This window comes from Ictidomys tridecemlineatus, chromosome 4 (genome assembly GCF_052094955.1).
Source record: "Ictidomys tridecemlineatus isolate mIctTri1 chromosome 4, mIctTri1.hap1, whole genome shotgun sequence".
Lineage (NCBI taxonomy): Eukaryota > Metazoa > Chordata > Mammalia > Rodentia > Sciuridae > Ictidomys > Ictidomys tridecemlineatus.
The window spans coordinates 190760739-190777135 of record NC_135480.1 but is presented as its reverse complement, the minus strand read 5'-3'; the positions used below and the strand labels follow the sequence as shown (position 1 = coordinate 190777135).

General features: G+C 46.2%; 1 protein-coding gene across 15 annotated transcripts in view; it reads right to left on the bottom strand.

Annotated features, from left to right (window-relative positions):
* Positions 1–2223, bottom strand: part of Znf618 (zinc finger protein 618) — a 153093-nt gene extending 150870 nt beyond the window's left edge. For 14 of the 15 annotated variants that reach the window (XM_078047999.1, XM_078048000.1, XM_078048009.1 and 11 more), the window contains exon 1: positions 2065–2223. In XM_078047999.1, coding sequence (XP_077904125.1) covers positions 2065–2097 — 33 coding nt within the window. In that variant the 5' untranslated portion in view covers positions 2098–2223. The remainder of the gene's footprint in view (positions 1–2064) is intronic. The other variant, XM_078048008.1, reaches the window with a different exon arrangement.
* Positions 2224–16397: the final 14174 nt, after the last annotated feature.

Sequence of the window (16397 nt, the reverse complement as noted above, 5' to 3'; positions counted from 1 at the left end):
TATTGTTTGTACTGATGCTTTTCTATTCCAAAGGCACATTCCTTTGGTTTTGGCTTTTGTATGTATTGTGATTTTTATTTTCCTTTTTAAAAAAAAATAATAATTTTGCTGCTAGCATCAGCTCAATTTGTGTTTTAACCTAATTCTTCAGCAAATGTCCTACCATGGAAGATGAATAAGAATCAGAATTTTCATCTCTCAGTCCTTCCCTCTTGATAAAAAGATATATATATATATATATATTTTGTTTAGTCAATAAGATTTGTGCTTTTTTTTGTCACAACAGCCCCCCAAATGATCAAAGCTAATGCATTTCTCCCCCCTCTGAAAGTAATCAAATTTCTGAAAAATACCAAATGCTAATCAACTACCAACCCCACATTACAATCAAAGAGGCCAGAAACCAATCTGGATTTTTTTTTAATAATAAATTTTTCAAATTGAAAGAATGAACAGCAAAGAAAAGGAAAATTTTCTTTCTTACCAAGGATTCCTCAATCCTTGTCTCCATCAATTGATTCAGTTGCATGTCATAAAAAATGGGCTTCTGTGAATCTACTGTTAGTTTTTTCATAATAATGTTAATTATGCATATCTTATTTTAATGGCGGTCTCTCCTACAAATCTGTGGGCTACTCAATTTGTATAATATATGAATTTACATTTTTTTCCACTGAATATTGCTCAATAAAGGTTCCTGACATTTTCTGGATAAAACAACAACATAAAAGAAATGGCTAGACCTTTCAGGAAACAAAATCAGAAAACAGTCTTAATTATTCCATCAAAACAAAAAAACACACACAAAACCCAACAAATACAGAAAAAAGAAAGACAGGTTTTCACTCTAACTTTTACAGTTTCTGGGTTTTCTTTCTTTCTCTTTTTAAAAAAAAAAATCTTAGGATTTAAATGCAGTAAAATGTAAATGCAAAATTTAAAAAAAAAAAAAACTACAATTTTTGGGTGTGTCCAAAGCCAACATTTTAGGGTCTATTTTCTCTTTTAAATCCTTCTCTCATGAAAATAGAAAAATTTAAATATTGTCAAATGGTAAAATTAGTCATTTTTGCCCGCTGAGCTAAACAAGTTCCAAATTACAATGAAGTACGATTTCTAATTGCTTCATAAAGCCAATTCTCCCAGTTTTCCCTCAACTCAACAATTTCCCTCCTTCCCTCATTCCAATTAGTTTTTTTCTCAAACTAAAATGCGTTGGGTAGTCAAACTGACTTTGCTTTTAGAAGGTTTTTTGCTTTCTCCCTTCAAGAACTGAATTCATTCAAATTCTAGCTTAATTTCCATTTACATATTATCTGGATTTGGCTTCAGAAATAAAAATTGTCTCCATGTCCCTGCCAGAATCAAAGTGAAAATTTTCATCCCCAAAAAGAAATAAAAAGAATCGCTTTCCCCTCCACTGTCTTGTAGAGCAAACTTTTGAAAAAATAAGAAATAAAAAATATTTCTTTTCAATTTTAATTTCTTTTTTTTTTTATTTACAAAATAGTATCCTCTAGGTGGCGTCGTTTTAATGGGAAAAAACTACCGTTTGAAGAAAAATTAGAAAAAAAAAATTGAGAAAGGGAAATATGGCCTAAAAAAAAAAAAGATTGTTACAAAGATGGGGGGCCTGGGGGACGAGATCTCCAGGGGGGTCATCAGGGACCCCCGCTCTGGGAAGGTCAGGGGGAAATTGCAAATTTGGGGGGGAGGGGGAAGAGCTGGAAGGGGTTGCATTTTTGCAAAATGTGAATTGTCCAAACTGAAATGGCTGCTCTGTTCTCTCGCCGCTTTGTTTTCTGGGCTCCGGTCCGAGCCCGGAGCTGGAGGGGGCGCCGGGTGGGGGCCCCCAAAGGCCCCCTCGCCACCCCCGCCCTCCTCACGCCCCGCAGCGCCCGGGGGGGCTCTCCGGACCCCGGCCCTCCGGTTTGCACCCACAAAAAGCCCGCAAACGTGCCCAGGCACTTTGCATCCTGCAACCCCGGCGCTCAAGTGGCGCAGCGCCCCGGGCCCCGGCCCCCGGGGTCCCCCGCGCGGAGCCTGCCCCCGGCCCCCTCGTACCTGCGGAGCCGCCGCGCCGCCCGGCTGGTTCATGGGTCCGTGCGGGAGGAGGCGGCCCCGGCGCGTCCTGCTCCTCCCGGGCCGGGCTGCTGGTGCGCGCACAATGCCAGAGCCGCCGCCGCCGCCGCCGCCGCTGCCGCCGCCGCCGCCGCCGCTCCCTCCTCCGCCCGCCCCGCTCCGGCCGGGGGGGGCGGGGGCGCAGGGGCGCGCGGGGGGCGCCGGCCCTCGCCCCCACCCCCGGCCCGCCCGGCCCGCGCGCCGCCCCCGCCGCCCCGCCGCCCCCGCGGGGCCGCCGCCGCCCCCGCGCCCCGCCGCCCCCGGCCGGCCTCGCCGCGCGGCCCGCGAGCTCCGGGCCTCGGCCTCGGCCTCCGCGCCGCCGGCCTCCGCGCCGCACACAAAGCCGGCCGGCCGGGCGCGCCCGCCGCCAGCCCCCGCCGCCGCGCGCCCGCCCCCCAAACTTTCCCGCGCCGCACCCCCCACGCGCGCCCCCCGCTCCCCGCTGCCCTCCCCGGGTCCAACAGCCCCTCGGAAACGTCATTTTCGGGTGGGAGAAAAAAGTTTGGGGAGCCGGCTCTGGGCGGAACGCGAGGGGTTAACGGGAACTCTGTGCCCCCTCCCCACCCCACCCCCCAAAATCAGATGGGCTTTTAAAATAAAAGTTTCCAGAGCGGGCCTGCTGCAGGGCTGGGGGCTCGCTGGGAATATTCCCAGGCCCCGCAGCCCCGGCCAGGAGCCTCGGGGACGGGAATAAAAGTTTGCAGAAGTGCCCCAGGTTGAGATAAGAGGGGTGCAGGGCCCGCTCTCTAGCCCCCCAGTCAGGATGACTTTAAGAATAAAAATCCAGGCGTTGCTTTCATGGGAAATGCCCGTGAACCAACTAGTTCTACCTACCCCTGCCAGATTTTTTTTAAATCATATATTTTTTTGAAGTTTAAAAAACTGGCCCTATTGTAAGACGAAAGGGGGTCGAAGGTGGAGAAGGGGGAGCCCCTTCCCCAATATTCCCCAGTCCCATTGGTATAGAAGAGAAAAACTTGGAAAAGTGCTTCCAAGTCAACCTTTTAGGTGAAGGAGGACCTATCTTTGCGACATCCTAAAAAATCAGATTTTTTTTTTTTTTATTGGTGAAACTGCCTCCTAATGATTTAGGGAGGCTTAGAGAGATTTTCTGTTTTTATATCCTCTTCTTCTCCCTCCCGGAAAAATCAGATTTTAAAAAAATGTAAATTGTGAAGGGCCTGCCCTAGGTAGAGACCAGGGTTACTGGATCCTTCCTACACCTGGCACAACTGATTGAATTTTAGGAAGAAAGTGGAGGAATTGCTCATCTACGAGACAAGGAATTAACCAAAAATCTGTCTTTACCCTTCCTCAAGAGAAAACAATAAGCATACTTTTTAAAAATAAAAACATCAGAAATTAAGAGTAAACAGGTGTCTTTTCTCTATCCCCCACCTTAAAAAAAAAAATCAAATGTTCTTTTTTCATGTTTAAACAACTAGATCAGTATGAGACAGGAAGGGTTACAGACTGTTTCCCCTACAACTCCGTTCCCCAAGGTTATTGTTTGGTAAGTACCCCTCTCCCAGAAGAATTCATGTGTGGAAATTGGGCCCAACTTGGGAGGAATGGAATTAAAAGAAACACAACTCTCACACCCGTGCCAACAAACACCAGCGCCGCCCCCCCCCCCCCGAAACACAAACACACACACAAACACACAAGCAGTTGAGAAGAATTGTCTAACCACTTCCCCCAAACCCGAAGAGTTGGAGATTCGTCAAAAATAAAAAGTGGCCGTTTCTCTTCCCACCAGCCTGGCAAGCATGTCCCTGGCAGAGATGCCGCAGCCTCTGCCAAGCCTAGTGTGGATTAGGCGTTGAGGGGCGCAGGCAGCCTGAGGAGTGTGGCAGAGTTGGGCGCCCAGGAGCCCTGGGCCTAAGTGCTGCCAGATAGCCCCTCCCTGCCTGCCTCTCATCCACCAGGCTGGGGGCCTTGATGCCTGGGGAGATGTCCTGATCCCATCAGGGCAGGCTCCTTCCTCTGCCTAAGCCAAGCCTGAAGCTTAGGAGTAGAGAGGAACTGGACCCAAAATAACACAGTGCCCCAGTCACCATGGCCAAGAGCTGTAGGGAGGGTACCAAGGGAAAAAAAACAGGAAAACTTAATGCAATAAATATTCTTTGAGCACTTAGTATGTGCCAGAGGGTGGTATCCAGTAGGGCGGACATGCTGCAAAGAACACAGCAGCATGCAGTAGCCCTTCTAAACCTGAGCGATCCACGGATTACCAGGAAGATCTGCTGGTCTCACCCAGCAGTTTCTAATTTCTTTGGTCTGGGTTAGGGACCTAGAATCTGGATGTCTGGCAAGTTCCTTGGTGATGCTGCTGGTTCGAGGACTACCCTCTGTAAACCTCTGCAATACACCAGCCACAGAAAACAGTACAGCTGAGGGAGGAAGAGGAAGGAGTCCACCCACCCAGGGGGTCAGCGAAGAGGCCAAGAGGAATAACACTCTGCTTGACGGGTGGGTCCCCACATCCTTCTCATGCAAGACTTAGAAGGTCGGCAGGGTCTCTGTACAGCAGGGATTCTTAGACAAGGTCCTTGGATGGGTTTGATAGCCCATAAACTACCCTTCAGCAAATTAGCGTCTACCTGTGCATTTGGGGGAGAACATCTCTGATTTTCACCAGTTTCTCAGGAGGGTTCAGTCCTCAAAAGGGTTTCTCAAAAGGCCCCTAACCTGGAATGATCTGCAGCCTGACTCCAGGCACATCAGGCCAGTAAAATCGGATGGTCCTTCTCAGCCTTCGCTTTCTGGAATCATTGCAAGTGCTTTCTGCAAGTCCCACCGCCGTGGGCTATGCCTGCTGCTCAGTGATGGAACAGGCTTCAGCCGTGGCCAAATGACCACTGGAAGGCCGAAACTCACATTGTTCAATCAGTAGTCCAGTGGGGACCTCCAGAGTCTCCTCCAACTTTTGAGGGTCTGTGGTTCGATTTGGCATGCCTGGGTTTGTCAAATTCTGGAAACTTCAGAGCCTTCCACACCCAGCCCGCTACCCCGCAGCACCTACACAGCATCAGGTTTGAGAACTCAGCCCGTGGAGTCCAAGGAGGGTTCAGCCGTGGCTCTGGTCTCCCTGTGTGATTCAAGTGACAGCTTCTCCTCACCTCCACTTCCTCGTCTGTGAAATGGTGTTGACGGCACTTCCTGCCTCACAGGGGTGCACTGAAGATTAAGTGAGGAGCGCGTGCTAAGTCTCTAGAAAAGTGTCTCGCACAGAGAGAGCACTCCGCACCTGTCAGCCAGCGGAACGCTGCCTCTCACGAGCTGTGTGATCCTGGCCTCCTGGCTTCATCTCTGGACCTAAAATCTGCCAGTCTCATCAGCCCTCCCAGTTGTAGTCAGTGGAAATAAAATCACACTACACAAGAAAAGAAACCGAGAAAGATGCTATTTTATTCAGTCAGGGGGTAGATCCTGAGAGGCACTGCCCAGGGGAGGGAAGGGTGTGGTGGCTGGGCAGACCTCTACGGGCACTCGCTGGGGTCAGGGACGGAAGGTGCCAGAGCCTGACACCCAGACCCACTTCAAATCTGGCATCGCCAGGGGAAACCAGGGTTGAGGACGCTGCAACTTTTCTCGGGGTGAGGAGCAGATGTCAAGCCTGTGTCACAGGCAGGTGGTTTGGGAGACTGAGTTGCCCCCAAAGAGGCCACACCTGTGGTCTTGGCTAAAATCTGGCGGTGCGCTTTGTTAGAAAAGATGGGCTTAAAGTGAAACGGGAGGCTTCATGGTGTGGGACAGGTTGAGGGACTTTGCAGCACAGTGTCTTCTGTGAGCTAAGAGGTTTGGTTTTTTAGCCTAAAAAAAACGAGAGAAGTGCTCTTTTTCAACAGCCCTGCCAAGGAAACCAGGGCCCCCCAAACTTCGCACAATCCTGTCAATCTTAAGAGATTCCCTAGCAGGATTTTCTCACCTCTGTGAGGCGAACAGAGGAGGTACACTCACCCCCATTTTAAGGGTGAGGAATTTGAGGCTCAAGGCCCTGGGCCAAAACCAGTAAGTGGCAGCCCAACTGCCTCCCTCCCCGCAGTGTCCCTCCCCGGGGCCCCAGCTGCCCCCATGAAACTTTCTAGTGATCGTAATAAAAATCAACCAATTTGTCACATCATTTTTGCTCAAGAACTTCCTTCTTTCCCTCCCTCTCCTTCCCTATTTCACAAAGGGAGACACGGGGAAGGGGCCAGATCAACCAAAGCAATTATTTCCCCAGGAGGGGAGAATCCCTGCCCATCAGGGGGAAATCTGTGCAGAGGCAGGGACCTGAGGCCTGGGAGGTCTCTCAGGAAAGTGAGCCCAGGAGGACACGTCAGAAGGAAGGAGGCAGCCAGGCCGCAGACCTGCAGACAGAAGGGGCAGTCGAGCTGGTGTCCAGACCAGGCACCAGAATGAGGCCCACTCTGAGTGGCTGCCCGGGGCTCAGCCACACAGGCCCGTCTAAAAGGCATGGTGTGTTTCAAGGACCCTCCACGCAGGCTGCTACCCTGTGAAGCCCAGCCAGCGTCCGGCATCCTGGGGACAATCCTCCTCTAGGATCTGCAGTTGGACCTGTGTTCGTCTCTCCCCCAGCAGTCACCAGATTTTGCCTCAGTTTTCTTATCTGGGAAAAATAAGGTGCCCACCCTTATTTAAGGCTTAATTCATGTTATGCCCTCCGCACAGGGTTTTCCCAGCCCTTCTCCACTTTCACATTCATAAAGAAATCTGGGTCCCATGGGGTGGCATCACCTCCGTGAGCAGGGATAGCCAGCCACAAAGGGAACAAGGTCAGCTCTGAGGGCAGCTGCCCATGTCCAGCAGCCGTTCCCTCACTATGGCAGTTACCCCGATTCTAGTTCTGCTGAGACCAGAGGTGGGCCCAGAACCTGGGGAAGAAGGAAGAGCCATGAAGATGGCAGGGGATGCTCCATGGTGATTTCTCCCTCGTCATCTGCAGGCCCCCAAAGAGGCTTCAGCTACTCTCTCTGCTTTGAGACACACGTGAGTGGATTAGTGACAGTATGGCATGGGATGCGATTCAGGCTGTGCGCAAATCCAACTGAATCAAACCCCAGCTCAGCCCTTTCCAGCTGCATGAGCCTGAGCATCTTATACCACTGTCCTGAGCCTCCGTTTCCTTGCCTGTTAAGTGGGGATAATAACATTTACATTCAGCTTTTCTAGGAGGGTTAGAATAAAGGGTGAACGCCAGCGCACAGTTGGCGTGCTCTATGTTAGCAATGGTGGTACTGATCAGGACAATGATCTCAGTGGCCTTTACCTGCAAAACCACCCAGTGCCTGGAGCACGTTTGAAATGATATCTCAGCCATGACACCACTCAGCTCTGCTCCTCGGTTCTGTCCATTAGCAGACAAGGAGAGCTGGCACAGAAAGGGAAGGTGGCATGTGTCTTTTACCAGCAATTTGTAAAGTGACAACATGTGTTTCCTGACAGATGCACCAAAAAGAACCGACCGCGCTTATGTGGAATTCCTGCCCCAAATGCATGATCCAAATCTGAGCACGAGGGCGCACCAGAAAACCCAGATCAAGAGACACACCATACAACGGTTGGCCTACGTTCTTCAAAAATTGTCAAATGTCTCGCCCTTCCACAGCAGAGGACTAAATAGATGAACAGGTCACTAAACAGTCCTGGGTCCTAACGCGATTTTGGATCATTTTTTTAATTTATTTTTAGACTCTAGATCAGGGTGGGGGGAAATGATATAAAGAACATTTTTGAGTATTTGATTACATTTGATAATGGATAATAGTATTTATTTGTGTCAAATTTTGGATTTGATCGTTGTTTTGAGGCTGTGTATGGTGATGTTCTCGCCCTTAGAAAGTACACTTTTTTAAAAAAACAAATCTTTTTTATTTTTTTTATAGTTGTAGATGGACAGAATGCCTTTATTTTGTTTATTTTTATGTGGTGCTGAGGATCAAACCCAGTGCCTCACGCATGCTAGGCAAGCGCTCTGCCACTGAGCTACAGCCCCTCAAGTACACATTTTTGATGTAAAAGCATGATACCTGGTTCAAGGAAAAAGCGTGCACACACACATATGTATAGGAATATTCATCATGTATGTATGTGTGCCTATGTGCTATATATACATATCTGTCTTTTTCACATATATATGACATAGCAACAATATGTGACTGCATATTAACAATTGGGAGTTTGAATAAAGGAAATGCAAAAGTTCTTGCTACTTCTCTATCATAAATTATTTTAAAATGAAAATAAAAGCAAACTATCTGAAAAGTTTGCAAAAGCTAGAGGCCTACATTGAAATTATTTTCATCAGAATAGACTCTTTTCATTGCATGTTTGACCAAAAAAAATTGATTCATCGAGTAATGACTTGTCTGTATTAAGATTTGCTGTTTGGGACTGGGGATGTGGCTCAAGCGGTAGCGCGCTCGCCTGGCATGTGTGCGGCCCGGGTTCGATCCTCAGCACCACATACCAACAAAGATGTTGTGTCCGCCGAGAACTAAAAAATAATAAATATTAAAAAAAAATTCTCTCACTCTCTCTTAAAAAAAAAAAAAAGAGATTTGCTGTTTGTTATTTTTTTCTAACAACATTAGTTGTTTTTTGTTGTCATTATTTCTACCAGGTCCAATTTTCCTAGACAAATTTTTCTGAATTTTATCCAGAGTCTATTGAGAAACAAAATTCCATCCATCAATTTTTGGTCAATGACATTATTTACTGTGTGCAAGACCAGTCTGTCAGTTTTATTTTCTGTTGCTTATTTCTGCCAAGTAAAAAAAATTTTCTGTTTTTGCCATTTTCAGTGTTATCAATAAGATGTAATTCTTCAAATAGGTTTTTTTTTCCTCCCTTAAAATTAATTTTGTAGCGTGTGGTCTAGAGGGAGTCTTTAAACCTACATGGGCATCTCAATCACCTGGGAGCTTTGGACATGTACCTGTTTTCTAGCTTCTGCCCACTCCCAAGAGTCTGATCCAGGTGGGCCTGGACTTCTGGGTTTTCAGCAGGCCTCTCCGCTCAAGTTCCACCATAGTCACAGGCCCACCTGGTGTGGATGTCATCTTGTCCTGTGTTACTGGTGATTTATAGCTCCCCAGGCCTTGCTATCATCACTACTGTAACCGTCTCTCTCCCCTACTTAACCGTGAGGTCCTCGAGGACACCGGCCAAGCTTCTGATCTCTATGTGGCCAGCAAAGCGGTTGCATAGATTGAGTTAGGCAGCGAAAGTACCTTAGCTGTTTGGTGGCTCAACCAAAGCCTTCACTATTAGCATCAAATGAGGGAACTCACATTTTTTCAATTGTGGTGAAAGACACAAAACCTAAGATTTACCACTTTGGGCCTATGCTTCAGTGCATCTGGGCTGCTATGTAGCAGCATCACTATTCATCACAAGATTTTCATCATCTCAAACTGAAGTTCGGTGCTCACTGAGCTCTCACTCCCCATCACCGCCTGCCAGCCCCCAGCCACTGCTGTTCTACGTTCTGTCTCAATGCAGTTGACTTCTCTAGACAACACATATATAAATGGCATCATGTAATATTTGTCCTTTAGTGTCTGGCTTTTCTGGGGAAGCGGGTACCAGGATTGAACTCAGGGACACTCGACCACTGAACCACATCCCCAGCCCTATTTTGGATTTTATTCATAGACAGGGTCTCACTGAGTTGCTTAGTGCCTCACTTTTGCTAAGACTGTCTTTGAACTCACGATCCTCCTGCCTCAGCCTCCCAAGCCACTGGAATTATAGGCATGCACCACCATGCGCAGCTTATATTTAAAATATTTTTAAAGCTTTATTTTTTTCCTAACATAATATTTTTAAGTTTTATCATGTTATAGCATGTACCAGAATTTTATTTCTTTTTAAGAATACTATTCCAGTAGGTGTATATACCACATGTTGTTTAGCCATTCAGCCAGTGATGGATACTGGGTTGTTTCCACCCTTTAACTCTCGTGGGAAATGCTGTTATGAACATTTGAACATAGGTATTTCTTCAGCCCCCCTTTTCAGCTCTTGTGGGTACATAACCGGGATGGAGTTGTTGGATCCTATAGTAGTTCTATTTTTAATTTTCTGATGAACCACCATGTTTTGCACAGCTGCTAAAGAAACATTTTTAAAAGCTGCCTTAATAAAGGTAGAATGATGATTAATCTTTCCTGAATTTTATCCAGAGTCTATTGAGAAACAAAATCCATACATCTATATTTAGCAAACTCAAAGGATCAAGGGAAGTTAAACTCTCCTTTTGTTCTGTAGAAAATTGATTGCATTAGAGTCTGTGGGCTGGGGGATTTAATCTCAAAGGACCATCTAGGTTAATTCCCAGCCCATATATTTGTAAACTACATAAATGCCCCTTGCTTTATGGTATTGAGTTTGGGGGTGGTTTGTTACACAGCATTCATGTGGTAATAGATAACTGATACACACATGCCCTCCTCCTCTGCCAATCTGCTGCGGTTTCTGCATCTGTCAAAGGGCAAAGAGACAACCAATGTCAATGACTTCATAGAACTGTCACAATAAGCAAGTGACAGTATTGTTCAGGCCTAGCACTGGGAGTTGTATTCTAAGAGCTTATTTTCCTCTTCCATCTCAAAGGCTGCCTTCCTTTAGTTTAGTGGGAAGGAGGGCTAAGATCAGTATCTGTTGTTCATTTCCCCTCACTTTGGTGATGCCATCTTGATTTTTCTTGAAGGATGGGCCCCCTGCCCTGCTCAGCCTGTGTGTTCTAAATGGAACTGTTCCAACAGACTGCCTTCAGCAAGTCACCAGGCCTGGCCAGGCAGTGGACACCATCCCCTTAACCCCAGATTGGTCCAAGGGTCACATGACAGGCCAAGCCAATGAGGCTCAGATTCAAGAGTTTGAATGGAAGGTTTTGTTTTCCATTGAGATTAATGGGAAGATATAAAGTTTAGGAGAGCTAAAGGTACCATCTGAACACACAGGCCAGCAGAGCCAGAAGATGGGAAGAAACTGTCCTGATGATAGAAAATGAGTGTTGTTTAGAGCCTCTCTATTTGGGATAGTTATGGACCCATCCATAAAGAATGGAACAGAGGTCTTGTTTTAAAACTGCACATCGAATATGGCTTTTCCATGGTCTGAGATAGAAGTGAACCTCAGTAGCTAATGCTGCTGCTGGGTCCTCTGATCCTCTTGCTCCTCAGGAGCACGCTGCAGGCAGTTTGCAGTGACCTCTAGGCCGAGGGTGTGTTCTTGTCCCGGGCTGCCCACCAACAGTTGATTTCTGAGCAACGTAGATCTCCTGCCCAACCTTCAATGCTATTGCTCATAAGAACCTGATTAAATTCTAGACAAGGGCCGCTCCACTTCCCATGATTCGGGAGGATGGAGAGGGAGTTTATTCTTTCAGTTTTACACACTTCAAATCTTTTTAACTTCTACGTTCTCCTGAAAGGCTCCGATGAAGGCCCTAGGTCTGTCATGGAGGAGAAGAGGGGGGATGGAGGAAGAAAGGGGTGGTTGGGGACTCGTCAAGAGGATGAGGTTTAGTTCTTGCCCACACCACACGGGCTCACTGACTCCCTCTGTACACACACGTGTGTGTAAACTCACTCACACACTGACACACAGTTATGCACCACTCCTTCCATTAGTCTCCCCTGCTGTAGCAGGCCCACAAGTAACTGACCTGTATGTATTATTTACAAAAATAAAATGAAAAATATGTATGTATAGCAAAAGCATGACTTTGAAGAGTCTTCCACAAAAGAAACATTCCCAGCTGAGTTTCTCAAGTACTTGAGGATTTCCTCTCTACGTACCACAGCTTGCATTTCAGTCATTTGGAATGGAAATCCTTCTGGAACAACAGATAGCATCATGGCCCCTGCCCATGGCCTGCCTATTAAGACGAATTAACTGAGTGCAGGATGTTTGTACAATGAAGTGAGTTTCCCAAAGGAAAACATTCTTACCCAGACTTTTGGTAAGTTTCTTCAGAAAGTCATGTTTTACTCTATGAAGGGAGAAAGAGCTCTTCTATGGTATAAATGTGTCCTTCCTACCAAAGGTCAAATAAAATAACTCAGATGTCCCCAGGCCTTGCCAGCCGTGCTTATAGATGATCAGATATCCTTTTCATGTAGATGAGGTCACATTGTATTTTTTTAACAAATACTTACCTATTGCTTGCATATTCTAAGTTGCATGAAGATCAGTTTTTTTTTTGTTTTTTTTTTTGGAAAAAGATACCATGGACATTCAATGGGATAAAGATAGCCCCATTAATAAATGGTACTGGGAACACTGGATATCCACAAGCAGGACAATGACAACTGTCTCAAGTTCAAAAACCAACTCAAAATGAATTAAACAATTAAATGCAGACCTAACACTGTAGAACTACTAGAAGAAAACCCAGGAGGAAGCCCCATGATATGGGTCCTGGACATGATTTTTTTTGGATATGACTCTGAAAGCACAGGTAACGAGAGCAAAAACTAGACCAATGGGATCGCGTCAGGTGAACGTACTTCAGCACAGCAAAGGAAGCCACCAAAAGAGTGAAGAGAGATCTGCAGGATGGGAGGAAGGACTTACCAACCATAACTGGGTAAGGGTTAACGTTCCAAATATATAAGGAACTCAAACATCTGAACAGCAAGAAAACAAATCGCCTAATTTAAAAATGGGCAAAAGGCCTGAAGAGACATTTCTTTAAAGAAAACATGTAAGCTGCCAGCAGGTGTATGGCAGGGTGCTCCAGGTCACTAATCATCGGGGAGATGCAATCTGTTAGATTAGCTATTGTCAAAAACTCACAAGATGGGCCAGCACTGAAAAGGGTGTGGAGGAAGGAGAGCCGTGGCACACTCTTCTTTATGGGGATGTAAATTAGTACAGTCTTTACGGAAACCAGCATGGAGACTTCTCAAAAAATTACAAATAGCTGGCCATGGAGGCAAATGCCTGTGATTCCAGTACTCTGGGGGCTGAGGCAGGAGAACTGTGAGTTTGAGGCTAGCCTAGGCAACTTAGCAAGACCCTGTCTTAAAATAAAATCAAGGGCCGGAGGAGTAGCTCAGTGATAGACACTTGCTGAGCACGTACGAAGCCCTGGGTTTGATCCTCAGTACAGCAAAAAATAAATGAAATAAAATAAAAGACTAGAACTGCTATATGATCCAGTAATCCCACTACTGGGCATGTAACCCAATGACAGAAAGTCGGTATCTCCATAAGATATCTGCATTCCCATGTTCACTGCAGCATTGTCTGAAATAGCCTAGTCATGGGTCCAACATGGGCGTCTATCAACAGATGCATGGATAAAGAAAATGTGGCGTTTATCTACAGTGGAATACAACTCAGCTCTTAAAAAGGACATCCTGTCACTGATGACAACATGGTGACGAACCCGGAGGACACTGTGCTGGGGGAAATGAGCCAGGCAAAGAAAGACAAACACTGCCTGATCATATGTATATGTGAAATCTGCAAAAAAGGGAACTCAGAGTAGTAGAGAACGGAGTCGGGATTTTCAAAGGTTGGGGTGAGGGAATTGGGGAGACAATGGGGAAAGAGTACGAATTTCCAATTAGGAGGAGTAAGTTCAAGGGCTCCATTGTACAACATGGTGACTATAGTTAATAACAATGTACCGTACACCTGGAAGTCACCAAGAAAGTAGATTTTAAGTGTTGTCATGGCGGGGTGGTGGTGGGGGGGAAGAAATGTGAATATGTGAGGTGATTCAGATATGAATGAACTTGATTTAGTCACTTCACAATGAATCCGTATTTGAAAACGTCATGTCACACAACATAAATATATGTAATTCTTACTTGTCAATTAAAAACGTTAAAGGATTTTTTTCTTAAACTGTCAATCCTTAGAAATATTTTTATGAGGTGGGTGTTTTTATTTATTATCCTCTTTGTCTTGCAAGTGAAGAAACTGAGGAACAAGGAGGTACAGATGCAGAGCTCATGAATGGATCTAGGTTTTCAACCTGGGAATCTAACCCTGAATCCTGTGGTTGTGTTACTTAGCTACCTTGAACATCACTCTTGTGGGTTCCTTACCTTCTGTGGCAGAAGCATTTGAGTCTCCCTTTAAAGGTTCTCTCCTTTCTATAATTATCCCTATTGCCAGAGCCCCCAGAAGGTACTGCACGTGAACTCAGTGTACCCTTGGATTCTGCTCCTGGGCTGCCATTACACATATCCTTCCAACTGTCTATTACACAACAATGCTGTGTAACAAACATCCCTAAATGGCAGTGGCTTCAATCAATAAGCATGAATTTTACTCATGAGTCTGCAGGTAGGTTGAAAGGTGTTTCTGGTCTTGGCTGGGCAGGGTCATATGTCTGGGGTTGCCTGGCTCTTAGCTGATCTCTGTTGGCCAGGACAAGTGGTTCTGGTGCCTGTGTCTCTTCTCTTCTGGCACGCTAGCCTAGCCACAGTCACTTGGCAATAGCGAAGGAACAGAAGCAGAGAAGCCCAATTGTGCAAGTCCTCTGCCAGCTTTGGTGTAAATCACATTTGCGAGCATCCCACTTATCCAAACAAGCCACATCGCTGCACCCAAAGTCAAACTGAGAGGATACCGCACGGGCACTTGGTACCAGAAATGGATACGGGGGAGAGGGGATAAAGAGTTGGGGTCAGGAGTACAGTCTGTCTACCATGCTCATCCCAAATTTCCATCCTTCTAAAAAAAAAAAATCAGAAAAATTTTAAATCTCAAAATTAAAAAAAAATCATTTAGATAAATATGTCCAAGATGCCATAAGATAAAAGTTGTGCTCTGAGACACCACAAGGAAAGAAACCAAAAAAGAGGCAATCTGCACAAGTGGTTCTTTATAAAAAGAAAATAGCAGCATTCCTCTGCAAACAGTGGGAAATAAACTGAGAATCCGGAGCCCAGCCTGCCAATGTGCTGGAAGGCCCACATTCTGGCAGCAAAGTGACAGTCAGCAGCGGAGTCACTGAGCAGGCCTGGAGTCTGAGCAATAATGTTAGCGCAAAAGTCACATCAGAGCGGCCAACAGCAGGACTGGCTGGGATAGCAACTTCTTAGCATATCAATGTCTCATTTTGTTGCTACCGGGGAGAGCTCAGATATTGGATTGCCTGGTTCAGAACTGGCCCCCAGGCAGCCCCAGTGTTTCCTGAAGGGCACAAGTGAATACATACTTGATTCAGATTCCTGGAAAGCAGGGGCTGTCATTTTCTGGGCTCACACACCCTGCCCGTAGCCTGATTGGAATTCTCTCTCTGAGAAATGCGGGGGGGGGGGGGGGGGGGGGGGGGGGGACACATTAGGAACGCAGCCACACTGGTCCCCAAAGATGCAGATCCATGGCCCATATCTTCTACCATGGGAGTCACTGGAAATAACGACTTGCCTGAGGTGGTAAAGGCCAAGGGCTGCGGATAAATATTGACTGATTATTCATTCATTTATTTATTTATTATTATTATTATTATTATTATTATTATTAGCAAAAAAAGCCTCAGTAGGCAGTCAAGCTTATCAAAACAACACCAAAAAGTGAGTTGGAGAGCCTGGAGCTCCCTACTTTTCATTACTGGGTGATTAAGACAGCTAGAGTGGAAACTCATTGCTTTGATAGAGGAAAACAGGTTACTCGTGTGGGGGATGCAGGGGGATGCAGGGGTCTTGGCTCCCTTCCTGGAGTGTATTAGAGTTGGGAGGAACCCATGGAATCCCCCCCTTTTTTTTTGGTCATATACTGGGTGCTTCACACATATTATCTAATTAATTCTTCAAGACTCCCCCCAAAGTGGTCATAGGTATCTTCATCTTCCATAAGAGCACACCAAGTCTCAGGGATGGAAACAGTCCTGATCACACAGCATGTGGATCTAGCTCCAAAATCAGCCTTCTTACACCGGACTCTGAGAAAGCTCCCATTCGGGGTGCCCCTCAGATATCACCAAGCCTAGTGGCCATCACACTGGGGCCACATTCAACAGCTGATGCAAGTTCCAAGAAGTGGCCAGCACAGAGAGTTAAAGAGAATCCATTTCTAGCTGGGCACAGTGGCATATACCTGTAATCCCAGTGAATCAGGGGGGGCCGAGGCAGGAGGAAAGTTTGAGGCCAGCTTCAGCAACTTAGCAAGGTCCTGTCTCAAAACTTTACAAAAGAACTGGGGTAGAGAGCCCCTGGGTTCAATCTCCAGTACTGCAAAAAAAAAGAGAAAAAGAGAATCGATTTCTAGGCTCTTAAGTTCCAAATGATTTCCGGAAACAA